Source organism: Thermobia domestica, chromosome 9, assembly GCF_964235325.1.
Source record: "Thermobia domestica chromosome 9, izTheDome1.hap1.1, whole genome shotgun sequence".
Classification (NCBI taxonomy): Eukaryota; Metazoa; Arthropoda; class Insecta; order Zygentoma; family Lepismatidae; genus Thermobia; species Thermobia domestica.
Window position 1 is genome coordinate 185744043 of NC_137462.1, and position 14199 is coordinate 185758241.

General features: G+C 35.3%; 1 protein-coding gene across 3 annotated transcripts in view; it reads right to left on the reverse strand.

Annotated features, from left to right (window-relative positions):
• Nucleotides 1-9172: 9172 nt before the first annotated feature.
• Nucleotides 9173-14199, reverse strand: part of tsr (Cofilin/actin-depolymerizing factor homolog tsr) — a 53414-nt gene continuing 48387 nt past the window's right edge. For all 3 annotated transcript variants that reach the window (XM_081725633.1, XM_081725632.1, XM_081725634.1), the window contains exon 5: nucleotides 9173-9739. In XM_081725633.1, coding sequence (XP_081581759.1) covers nucleotides 9671-9739 — 69 coding nt within the window. In that variant the 3' untranslated portion in view covers nucleotides 9173-9670. The remainder of the gene's footprint in view (nucleotides 9740-14199) is intronic.

Genomic DNA, 14199 nt, shown 5'->3' on the forward strand with positions numbered 1-14199 from the left:
TTCCGCGGCGTTGAACTTTGAATTTTTCTTTCAGTTTTGTAAGTAATGTAGAGACTCTGGATTAAATATCTGACAGTTGCGGAGGTAGTCTATGAGTACGACTCCATACTTATCCCAGAAGAATATTGCAAACAGTTTCTCAACCTACTTCTGTGTCTTGGACTTCTTGGGGCGAGGGAGAAATGAGTGCTACTACTCCATTGACTGTTGTTTCGTTTCAGGATCATAGTGGCACAACCACATTTCGTCTATGGTTACTATTCATGAGCGAAATTGATCAGAATTACAGTCAAATTGGAAGAAGACTTCTCTTAATGCCGTCACTCTTTTATTCTCCTGGCAGTTTTTTTGGGAACCCATTATGCCGAGAACTTGCGCATACAGAAACAATTCTGAATTATGCTACCAACGAGTTCCAAAAAAATGCTAAGAATCTCTGACACAAGGTTTGCTGAGAAGGTAAAAACTGAGAAAGCGGGGTGCAGCCAGACCTCAGACTATACTAAGTATATCTTGAGTTTACCATACACTTTATAACTATATGAAAAATGGCTTAAATTATTTTTGTCACTTAAAAACTGGGGTGGCCTAGGCCCTCCGGCCCCGGGCTATATCCACCACTGGCTGAAATGCTGCAATTTTCAAGAATGTCACAAATTGCATCCATGATTTCGGGAAAAGTCATTGATTTTAATCATCCTGGATGTAAAGCATAATTTGTTGAGAAATCGCCACGTTTATACTAAATCACTTACTTCTTCACCACTGTATATAACGGAGGGGAGTCCCGTGGTGTTTCACTGATTTTCCTAATTAATTTACTTCGATGACTTTCCTTGGTGGAACAAAAATGTTATAACAGTTAGGATCTGGATGTTCGTGAAACTTTGCTGTTTGGGCATACATAATCACTTCAGAGGCCTGAGAAACAATAAGAATTTCATTATTAATATGAAAATTTGTATTTGTACATACAGAGATATGTTTTTCTAAACTATGGTTTCATTTTGCTACATAGTACCTACACCCCTTCTCGATTGGACTACGACATTTTCAGCAGCTCCTCGTAAATTCTCTCTCTATCTATCTATCTATATATATATATATATATAAAGAGAGAGAGACGTAGCATATAGTACTAGACGAATGTGTTACTTGAAGCATACGCAAAAGTAATTCAATTTATGTTGAGGCTTCAAAAGTTTCATTGAAAATTATTTCATGTGCAGACGTAACTTATTTGTTAGTTACAAATTTTACTTGAAATAAGTTTAATTTATAATCATATATGTCTAATATGAAAACAGCAACGAAATTACACAATGTAATGTAAAATTAGTCAAACGTAATAAATATGTCATTTTTGGTATGGCAAATAGCCGCCCCCCCCCCCGAAAATGTATCTGCCCCTCCTTTGCCCCCCTAAGAACTTAAAGCTGGCGTCGTCACTAGTTCTGCCTTTCCAAGCACGGATCCCACTCAAAAAATCTCGCCCGACTCGTGACTTCATTTCCATATGTACGTCACATTAGCTGTTTCCGCTCCAGATGAACGAGTTGTAAACTGAGTTCTTTCCTTTCAGCTGTAGTTTCAAATGCTGAAATCGCAAATATGGTCAAGAACTCATCAGGGTTGTTTAAAACAAATTATTAAAACTTGTTTTAAACAAATTTTATGTGTTTTAAACACGTGTATTTTTTAAGACTTGTTTTAAACATATGCTTATTTTTATTTCATATTTGTATTAAAAAAAAAGCCAAAGAAAATGGTCAAAAAGTGCTTTTCATTCAAAAGACTATTTTCTTCCCATGTTTTGATTTCTCATGTCAATATGGTGATCAATTTCTTTTCTCTTTTTTTTTTACCCTTGTTTTTAACGTTTATTGTACTGTTTAAGTGCTTATCAGTTAACTTGCGAGAAAGTGTCGTAGTCAAAGGTTGGACTTCTTATAGAACTGATAATAAAAAATAAATAAAAGAATTATAATGGAAACAAGTTTTTGTGTTGCATTCAGAAAACAAAGGGTTCTTTGCTAAATTGTGCTTCTGAAATATCGCAGGCATTCGTTGATAGTGTTTGTTCTCAGTCTTCATATATACATCTTTAGAGAAAGAAAGAAAGAAAAACTACATGACAAGGTGCAATCTAAAGTTTTATATAATTGCCGCTAGAGAGGAGCGTCCGTTTACAGGTCATCCGCCCCCTAACCTCAATTTCAGATGTTGGGAGCAGTAATGCAGATTTAGAAACCCTTTGCGGAGCAAAATCGACAGAAAAAAAAAAATTAAGTCCTTATTCCGAATAAATACAGACTGATCACCATTTCTATTGACCGTAAGGATATATAGGCCTAAATTGCTCTCTTGTTTATTTCTTGGCCTAGGATTTCAAAAGTGACCTACTTTCGAGTTTCGGGCCTGCTTAAAATTCTGGAAATTGGGCCTAAGCAACGTTCCAGTTTTGATCATCTATATTTCCTCCGTATTTATTCGGTGTAAGGACCAAGCTCCTTCGTGGTTAAGCGGTTAACATACGCAGCTTTGGCGTGGGAGACCCGGGTTCGATTTCAAGCGGGAGCTCATGTGGTTCGGATTCCACATTAATCAGTAGATCCACGTCTCATAGTCTCGCTGCTGAAAGGGATGTTAAACTCAAAAATCAATCGGTGTAAGGACCAGGGTTGCCAACTTCTCTTAAAAGAAAAACTCGGGACGGAACAATCGGTGTTGGAACCCCCCTTCCCCCGAGAAAACTACACATACGGCGAGTCATTGAAAATGTAAAAAATCAGCTGAATAACACGAACCTGAATGAATGCGGCACATTTTTTATTTTCCCACCCACTGCTCATCACTAAGTATAAGCAATATATTGACGGTACAATGCACCTACCTCGTATCTCAAAAACAAAACACTACTTGTAGAAACAAAGGTTTGAGAAAGTTGGAGATTAGTCGAAAGGAAGCGATTTTTCTGATGGAGAAACCAATTACGATAACAAACTGACCTCTCCATAAAAAAAGTCGAGGACTTTTAACGAATTTCCAACTTTTTCAAACGTTTTAGTAGTTCTTTTGTCAAGTTGTGTATTTTTGAGATACGAGGTAGCTGCACTGTAGCGTGGATATGCAACAAATTCAAACCAAAACAACTGAAATTATTTAATATAAAGTTTAGAGAGAAAACTGTATAGGATTTTTTTTTATCACAAATGAGTGCATAACATTAAGGAATTACTGACAAAAAGTATTACTGAAATCAAGTCTTATTCTCTGGCTATCATGCAAAATTCAAATCAAAGTAATTTTAATTTATTTAACATGAATAATGTTTAAAAGAGGTTGCAAAAACATTTTTAATTCTGTATGGAATATACTATCATCATAATCGGCTGGGTTATCAACTCAAAACAATTAGGAAACAACTATAAATTAAAGACGAACTGCTATTTTTCTGAGTCAAATTAAAACGCACATTTGTTACAAGTGATTCTGTACATAAAACTGCATGTAAAAGAATGTTATTTCTTTGTAAAAATGGCCCAGTAAAATATTAATTAACTTTGAAAATCGATAAAACGGGACAATATGCGTCCCGGCTAATGTCCGGTCGCGATGCGGGACAAGTCAGTCAGAAATCGGTACAGTTCCGATAGAATCGGGGCGGTTGGTAACCCTGGTAAGGACCTCAAACTTGTTCTGTTGGACTGCTTATCAAAAGGTTTCTAAAACTGCCTTACTGTCCCCAAAATCTGAGACTCAGGAGGGGTTGGGAGCGGCTGCTTCCTGCCCCACTGATGCTCCTGTCTAGCGGCTGTCATATGAAACTATCCTACGCCATTTTTCGTGTTTTTAGTTAAATTTATTTCGTACTCTTGACTGCGAAGATATTACGTTTTGAAATAGAATTCATTTCCTGAGTAAAACGGAACCTTATTGAAAATGGACTTGCCCCATTGTGCTCTGAACGCCCCAAACACTACTTTTCTTCAATAAATTATTGGCTTTAAAAATAATAATAATAATAAAAAACAATTACATAGGCTTGCAAAAAATATTCTAAAGTTAACACAACGCGAAGGGCGCTCCAAATATTACTTTTCGAAAATTTATTATTTTAAAATAATTTTATTAGCATCAGTGTTCTGAAATAGTAATCAAATTTTGCAACTAAAATCTCACCCGCCTCACGATACGTGAGTTTAGACTCTAAGGACATAACTAGGAAACGTTCAGAAAAAGTAACCCCAAAATGACTTCTCTTAGAGCTAAATAACCGCACAATAGTATTTCTGGTAAATTCTAGCCTTAAAACATGTAAAATGACTCCCTTTGCATTTGAAATTTCGAATTGCAATCAAAGATGGCCGCAATGATGCTTGATAGCACCATCTGATGTGTCAGACTACTTTCAAGTTTCATCATTCTCCCTCAACCAGTTCTCAACACACAAGGGCGGTGAGGATTTTTATTTCTTCATGTATATTGACAGATGGTGTGAAATCTCCATAGTAGTTAGATTTTAAAATCTACCTAAAAAGCTTGTTACAACCAAGAAAGTACTTATGAGAGTTACTGGTAAGAGGGTGTAATAAAATGGGGTCGTGATATGAAAAAAGTTGAGAATTACTAATCTATACTGAAATATTCTGTACCCAACACATTGCAGTCTTAACAGGGATAAAATAAAAGCTATGTTACAAGCAGTGGTGCTATTCAGCCGGTTCCGATCAATTCGCTAGAACCGGTTGTTAAAAATTCCAAGTTCGCAGAAGCGTTTGTTATAACCAGACATAACAGTAAATTTTACCCAGTTATACTCAGGAACAGTAAATTTTAGTTTAACTGTTTTTAGAAATTCTCACAGCTAAAGGGTTAAACATGATTCCGAGAAAAAAGTATAAGCGATTTCTTAATCTCAAATGCTCAGATATCAAGAATGAAAACTGGGATCACACGAGTGTAGTGATGGGAGTCATTTAGGTCTACGTGTATAATTATATATATATAACCGGTTCTTAAAGAATTAGAATAACATCACTGATTGCTAGTAAAGGGCAAGAAGTCTTAACAAATAAGTTATTACCAGATTTTGAAATATATGTTTAAAATCATGTTTTAAACTGTTCAAAATGTTTAAAACACGTGTTTTATTCTTTTTCAAAAGAAAGAAAAAAAAACTTTTTTCCAACCCTGGAACTCATGTGCAAATGCAAATGCAAATACAGCAACCACCCTGATCCGTATTCGTGCTGTAGTCTGTTGGTCTGTGGGAAAAAGATCTCTGAACGTTTTGATACATGTGATTAACGACATTAAGCAGAAGTTGACATCTTCAAGATTTGTGACTCAACTATGATTAATGGCAAAACAGTGATTCTGGTGGTTTGTATGTATTGTACTTTATTGAAGTTAAGGACACTTCAAACGTAATTCCATCTTGGTCTGTCACTTTTATAGCCTTACCTCGATAGAACCACAGGGTAGTGGCTCATTGTAAGGAGAAAGAACGAGAAAAAAGAGAACTCCAACAGACGTAGTGATAAAACCTTTTATAAACTAAATTCACCCTGTACTGTAGGAAGTCAAGTCTCGTGCTACTACTATCTGTTCAATCTTATTTTTAAACGATCATAAAATGACGAATGTAGCTAAAAGCTCGCTGAGTTATTGCTGAAGTATGTACTACGCAAAATTATTTTTCACAAACTCTTATTTTATTGCAGAACTAAGGCATCAAAAAGAAAAATTACTTAATACCATAAATATAGTTAACAGAATTGCGTGTAAGCATGCGCGTTGATAATTACCTCCTGATGCATACAGGTGTTCCGGTTTTAAATAGGAAAGATTGCTGACTCATTGTTAAATGATACATTACAACAGAAACAAGGGAGGTCTTCAAGTACTGACAAAGAAGTCGCGCAGAAATTTTAAAGACAAAATAAATTTATTGAACTTACTGTCAGTTTTCTGATACGTGTTCCCTTCATGATCCAGATTCGTCGCAAAGCTTATGTGTAATTTGTCCTTTATAAATCAGGAAATGAAGTATCAAATAAATCTGGTTTTTAAACATCAGAAGGATGGAATATTGTTTAGAGATGAGTGAACATGCTGAAGTGGTAAAGTACATGCACGACGGAGATAATCAGAATTCGATTACTTACTAATCTGATTTAACATGGTTTCATACTCATTATCATCATATTCATTATCATAACGAGGCACATGTAAAATCAAAAAAGCCTACACTGTTTTACGCGGGGCTCGCAACACTCCAATAGGAGAAATAGGAAGCACAGTGGCACTTTTTTGCTTCCTGTCACGGAAAAAAGGCTTTTGATGGGACAGGAATAAAGACGTCAGTAACCACGAGGAGTTTACAAGTGGTAGGCGTTGATCATATATTATCTCTAGAGAACATTTATGAGTTCATGAAAAACATTCGTAGTATAAAGTACATTTATCTCAGCAATGGGGTGGTGGTCAACCATGAAGCTGAACTGCAAGAGATTTTTATTCACCTGTTTCTCAAACACGCTTATATAATATAATTAGATGTTTTCGGACTTCCATAGAACGTACATGAGACAAAAGCAGCATTGCTGTCTCCGAACAGGTAACATAGCCTATGATTATTTAAAAAAAGTATATTGTGGACTTCTGGAAGTGATCATCGAATATCATATCGAAGTTTGTTTTAACGGGCCACTAGGATTATGAACTCATACTTTCACAAAACAAAATAGGGGGGCTTCAAGAACATTTTAAGGAAGTTTACGTCAACTGAGCTTATGACCACGCTTGCTTAGTTCATACTAACACTTCTCAACCGTGATGAAATTTCAACTGTTTTTTTCCATGTACCCGTGAGTTTTCATTTACCGCCTTGTAAATCATTCATCCATTGTAACTTGATTTCTGATATCCACAAGCTCTCATTTATCCGTACTTCTAGGGACTACACCCTACAGGGAGAAGTTCAATACCAGCGCCTCACCATTCTACATAGAGGGTTTTTATTTAATTATTATTATTTTTCTGAATTTATGATTCTACAAAACAAAAGGGCATGTTAAAAGGCTGAAAATTTGGTGCATGAGTACATCTACATCAAAGGTCTTAATCCAGAAAATCTCAACTTCCTGATCATTTCCGTTCTTGCAAAAATCATCTAAGTAGAGACTTCTCGTAATTACCTACACTTTGCTAAAGCTTCTGGAATTACTCTACATCGACAATTAGAGCTTGAGAAACCAGATTCGAAACCCCTTCTGACACTACAAAATGCGCGCATCTTTTTAAATAAATATGGCTGCCATTCGAAACCTAGTCATTACTTTAAACTAATTGTTTTGAACATGGTAAAACAGAGTGTATACTCAAATTCCAAAATGAAATTTCGTGACTTTCTTTCCCAAACCATAAAATTTAGTAACATTCTGAAGAGCGAATTTGGGTGAGAATTGGGCCAAATTTTCATGCATGCGATAGAAATGTGGTTTGCTTGCGATTTGGTAGGGTCTAAAGCCAAAACTAGACATTTTTTGTGGTGAATTTTGACGTTTTATAGAACAAAATTTTCCAGTCTATACCATATTTCTCCAGATAAAAAAGACCTAAAAGCTAAATTTCTTGACTTTCATGACCGTTTTCTGATTTTGTGACCGATCGACACCCTGTAAAGGCTCCTGCACAGAAAACTACACATTTTAAAAAATCGAGCAACGACTCAAGGCCTTTCCTGGACCACTTAATATGAATTGACCCATTTAAGTCTCCCCCCTCCCTTGCAAGTGGAAACAAAATTTTTAATGGTGCGACTTCCTCCAAGAGCCGAGACCTTAACAGTCATGATTTGCAATGCATCGCACGAATAAGCTTCAATTATATATATAAAACGTGATTTTCCACAGGATTTCCTTATCTTACGGTCGAGTTTACATTAGAACTAAGACACCTACACACCAAACATATACGGTTAACTAATGCAAGTAACTAGAGGCCACACACTATAGTATACGTTGCTAATCGTGTACAGAATTCATTTCCATAACGCTTAAGTTAGTAACTCAATTTTGTTGACTCATTCTCTTCAAAGTAAACTTCAATTATCCAATAAAAGCAACTAAATTTTTAATGCGTAAAGAAAGTGACAGCAAGAAGTATATTAATAGTCACTTCGAGTTACAATACCAAGATGTACAATCCAGCCTTCAAAAAAACATACGTATAAACACGCTGATCATAAATTTATGGTTTAAGTACTTGCAATTGTTGGTAAATCTTATCAGAAGATTCATCAAATTCACAGGTTACATCAATTCGAAGGAAGTTGTTTGCTACTATATTTGAACAAAAACTGCAAGATTTTGGTAGAAATCTGATATTTATTGATATATTCTAAGGATTACTTGTGTAATATACGAAACTGTACTGCTTTATTTAGAAAAGTGAATTCCTTCTAAATGAGCTTTAGATGTGAACACAGGCTCATAACAATCATGCAGATAACACTGCGCATGAAGCTGAGCATGACATTCTATTGGTCATATTGAGAAAAAAAAAAAGCATCGCAGTGTTCTCTCTTTCCAATATATTGAACTTATGAAATCCATCAATTCAAACAAGTCAAAGAAAAACACGAATGCCCATATCTGGCATTCTGGTTGTAGACGCAGAGTACAATCAGAGCCCTGTTTCGTTACAATGATAACTTCATTATTTCAATCACAGAGCCCTTTAATCTTGCCTCACAAAAGACAAAGCAGATACACAACACACATTTTACAGCCTAAAACAAAGGTAATGTATACAAATTTCGAAAGAAAGACAATTAGCATAGTAGCATAAAGTTTTGTGCAGTATACAGCCAACTTTAAAATTATGTGTACAAAATCAAAAAATATTTTTCCCAACATGTCATGGTGAACTTTAAAAACAGAAAATTAGTTTACAACATGACCTGCACCGCGATTTTACTGATTCTATTCTACAGGCTGGAAAATCGTTAATATATATAACAACTGGTATTTCATTAAAGCTTTCCTTTTCAAGCAGAAAGCACTTAAATTCCAGATTTATTACAGATAGTTTGAATAACTATTTTATGTAACAGGAACGTTACCTTCAAAAAAATAAATTTAGTATCAAGAAAACAACTTCCATGTTCATTATAAAGTAATTTAATACATAATCAGCCTGTGACAAAACTCCTACAGATACAAAAATTTTTTATTTTAGAGTATGGCTGCAAATTTGCTCCACACATCCACCATAATATTAATGCAATATATTGTTGACAAGATTCAGAATTGCATACCCTGAACAATATAGCCATCTGTCTCCATATCCTTACTGATGTTTATCAAAATGTCCTGAACTGAGCACTTTAGCTCCTCTCTGCAACTTCACTCAAACGCATGACGAAATATACCACGCCTTACGTGGAGCCCCACACACAAAAAATTAACTTGCTCGAGACTAGAAGTTTATTTTTTAAATTTTCTTAAAACTTGCCTCAGATGGCATAGCACTGGGTCCCTTCAATCCCTCAAGTGACGATAATACTCCTTAAAGATAAATGACAAGAAAAGTGCTCTTTCCTTGGTTCAGGTAAACCAATAGAGACCAGAAGGGCTATGCTGGGTCCAGGCTGAAGCAGAGCCTACTGTCGATCAGTTGCCCTTAGTTTTTCCTCTACTGCTTCCTGAGATGCTTCAGACAAATCGGTAGCCTATAAATCAAAATGAACTATTAGTATATTATCTGAGATCATTAATACTAAGCAAAATGAACTTTTATAATGGGCTGGAACAATAACATATCCTGTTTGTGCTATAGTAATAGCCATTTATTTACGTACTTTCTAAAAATGTGATATTTTTCTGATCAAAATAAAGCGAAAAGTGTATATAATGGTATACCCTCCGGGGTCTCCAGCTGCTATGTGGAATCAAAATTTCACAATGTGGCAATGTTGCAGATTAACTTGGAACCATTGGAGTTGCTCTACGAATCCAAGCGGTTACATCGATTATGCTAATAAGTGCTGTCAGTATTAACGTCTATCGACTTAACTACCATCTGGAAAGAATCGAAGTACTTATCTGATGGATTGGTATATCTTCTGTGGTTCTTTATCTGCAACGTTGCCACACAATGTAATTCGCGTCTCCAGACGAGGACCCGAAAGATATACGATTGTATGTACTTTATTTTCGCTTTATTTTAACTTTGTAAAATAGCGCTTTGTAGTCTGTTAACACCATCTTTCGAACACCCGTATTATATATGTAATAACTTGTTACCACTATATATAACCTTGTTACGACTAAATTAAGCGAAAATTTGAATACGTTCCGCCTTGTAAAAAATGACATCACACTGGAAAGTTTAAATTCCAAACCGACGAAAGAGAAAAGAGAAAAAGAGCAATTTCGTCAGTAAAAGTCTCGATACATAGTTAAGGCAGAACAAAACATTCGACAGCAATAAGGCACTTTATAAAACAGGGGAAACAAATTCACTATTCCTATCTAAATACTGTCAGTCGTTCTGCTATTCACAGGAACTATTATTCAATAATCCTTCGTAAACAGACCAACGGCAGAATTATTGTATCGCTATGGAACTCCGGAAATTAGTTTCCCTTATCACATTTCCCGCTCAGCCTTTGTTACAGATCTCAGTTTAATCATTCAATCACTGCTATTGATTCATGCAGTGGAATATTGAAGAAATCGCGACATCATTTAAGTCTTGTAACTAAAAGCTCGCGCATACCCGAAAATATTTTATACGTAATTTCGTTTACGGAATAAAGTATAAAATATTAATTATCGTAGTTACTAGTAAACCTACATAAACCTCTGAATTCCTTCAATAAAATTTCTAGTTTCTATCCCGCGTTTATGCCCTTTAAGCTAAAGGAGACTGATGGAACTGAATGATGTTAATTGGTTGCAAGGAAACTGGAAAACTTCGAGAAAATCCAGGAAAAGTATTTAAATATTATTCTATTATGTATTGACATTACAAAGCACCGAGTTCGTAAGTTGTCATTACAGATCGTCAAAATGTTCACTAGTATAATAAATAACACTTAAGTAATGAAGCTGAGTTTCGAACTTTTTTTCTGCTTCCAAGTCACAGTAACGTACCAAAAAAATTTAATTATGAAATTTCGACGATCTTTGTTTCATTTTGTCGCATTTGAAAAATCAGAAAACAAAACTGGTAGCTATCACTTACTTAGAGTTGTCACGTTTCTAAAATTAAAGTGGACACTAAAGGTAATATAAATAAATTTGTACATAGGTATGCCTCAATAAAAGAAAGGTTTCGTTGTATTTTTGCCACTGAGCTGCTTCGAAATTAGCACAACATCTCTTAAAATAAGTCTATACTCTTCTTCGTCTGATTTAACTTGCTTCAGCTCACATGATACGATTTCCTTAACCAGACATTTTTCATAAAATTCACGCACATTACGATACTAAATTTTTATTTTTTATGCTACAGGAGAATGACAAAACGCAGCCAGCTTACAGGAGAAATTTTACTTCTTCAAACTCGGAAAAATCCGACTAAAATCTGTACGTCTGGCACCAAATTTAATATACTACTTACGAGAAAACTTTTGGTGGCAAATTTCTTGGCGAGACTGTATTAAATCGATCAGTCTTTGTGAGAAAATACATTTGGAATAAAAGTTTCCATTTCCTCTATTTTGAGTCACATCAAACGGGGTAAAATTTAGCACTTACTTCATTGCAGCATGAAATTGATGAATACTGATAAATCGAGTCTAGAATTTTTAAGAATTAATACATCCATACGAAAACTAATATTTTAAAGGTAAGTGTGTAATCGAAGAGTATTCGAAAATTTCTGCATATACTTGAATTTACGAATAATTTTATTCATAACGTTCTGAATTGGTAGCTTCGTATTTATTGGGATCCCTTAAAGGTATTTATTTTTTTTTTTTACTCGGAGTGGAAATATTCTTTCCTAACATGCTTTCCAGATTGCATTATGGGGAAAGTGAAAATGGTCAGTAAAGTTTTGCAAATGAAGGTTCTGAAGCTGTCATCCTTGGTCTGAAACTTATTTTGGAAATTAATTCTGCAGTCAATGTTGTAAATAATGAATCTGAAATAAGCTACCCCTTACGTACATAATCTATTTACACTTTTTTTTTTTTTTTTTTTTCATACAAACTTGCTTTCTACTAGTAAATACACAGTATTCAAATTGAGGGGGAACAATCTTAAATTGAGGGTTTAGAAGTGACACATTTAAGTTGTTATACTTAAGGAATATAATTTAGGTTACATGAGATCATGCAGCATATACTTAAATATTTCATAGAAAAAAGGCTAAACTGTTGAATGTTGACTAAGTTCTATCAAAGAAACACGTGTTAAACTTCCATCTATGTTTCCATGTGAGTTAAGATTTTGATCGAGTAGTACAAAGGGTACGAAGAGTTTTGCAGTAGCACGCAACCATGTGTCACAGGAGTCTACTTCTTTGTGCATGCTGAGACATGGTCATACTTGTACAGTAACTGCTGCACTAAGTCGATGAGCTGAGTTATTCATTAGTAGTGATAGTTTCAAGTGCTTGCTATGGCATCTTGGTCACGAAATGAGATACATACAGTTTTGCGGTATAACTTCGCGTGTGGTTTAAAGGTAGACCAGTGCTTAGAAGAAATGACTCTTACACTGGGTGATTTATGTCCACATCGTACGACTGTATGCCGGTGGTACAAGGAATTCCAAAGAGAAAATAGTATTCCGGAGAGAAAAAAAAAGGGGGGGGAGGCCACGAACGCCAGTTACAGAGGAAGAAAACATTACTGTTAGGAAAATGCTTGACGAAGACAGGCGGGTGACTTACCAGAAGATTGAGGATACCTTAGGCCTAAATGGACCAGCAATTCGTTCTATTTTGCAGGATCATTTGCACATGAATAAACTGTCGTCTCTGGGTGCCGGGAGATGTTGCAAATGTTTGATAAGTGACTACTTCGACATGTAAACAACACTGTAATAGGTGACGAGACGTGGTTGTACTATTATGATGTGCCGACCAAGACTCAGAACAAAATTTGGGTCTTTGATGATTAGGATACACCTGTAGCTGTCAGAAAATCTCTAAAAATAAAGAAAATTATGGTCGTACTTCTCAAATCGAGTGGAACTGCAGGAGCGTGTCGTTCTGGACACAAAAAAGATAGTCACAGCTGAATGGTACACTGAACTGTGGCAGCCTAAAATCAGATCTATGAAGAACCTATTACCAAATTCAAGAATGGACATCTAGTTCCTCCATCATGATAATGCTCCAGCTCACCGCGCGAAAGCCTGCTATTACAGCACAAAATTCTTGATTACCCACCTTACAGCTCAGGTCTTGCTCCCTACGACTTTACATTGTTCCCGTATGTGAAAACTAAGCTGAAAGGGATGCAGTTTTCCAGTGATATTCTGAGGACTTGAGACAACGCGTATGTCTTACTTCCTTGACAGATCTGGTTTAATAATTGGTTACGGAGGATTCAGAGGTGTAATGAATGTGGAGGAAATTATTTTGAAATAAATTAAACTTTCCTAGTACCCTTTGTATCAGCGATTAATTTAAGCAACACCTACATTATACACTGACAATATTATATCAAAAACCAGCAGAGATCAGTATATACCTAGGTAAATAACGAATGAATGATTTATCTTGTTACGCCCTTTAACTTTTAAACTAATGGACATAAAAAAAAAAAAGCTGAAATTTTGTAGCGGAGGACTGTTTGGCATACTTTTGTGAAATCACAAGACTAAGTGTTGCCAACCAGTTTTATTTTTTCAAATGGTATTACGTCAGTTGTTATAAATTTCAAATTTACATGTTACATGGAAACAATGTTTCATCTATTCTTCAGTACTGGAAACTAAGGACGCAATAGTATCACGAATATCCGAATTTTGTGTTACTCCTTTAGAGCAGTATCAACGCCAAGCGAGACGGACGGGGCAACGCACATTCAAAGTATTTTTAAATGTCTAATGGCATGTCATGATATGTTGGACTTCGAATGAATACGAACACAGTCAAAAGGGATTGAAAATTTCATTTTTCAAAAATCTTTATTTCGCACAAAAAAAAAAAAAAAAAAAAAAAAAAATACAT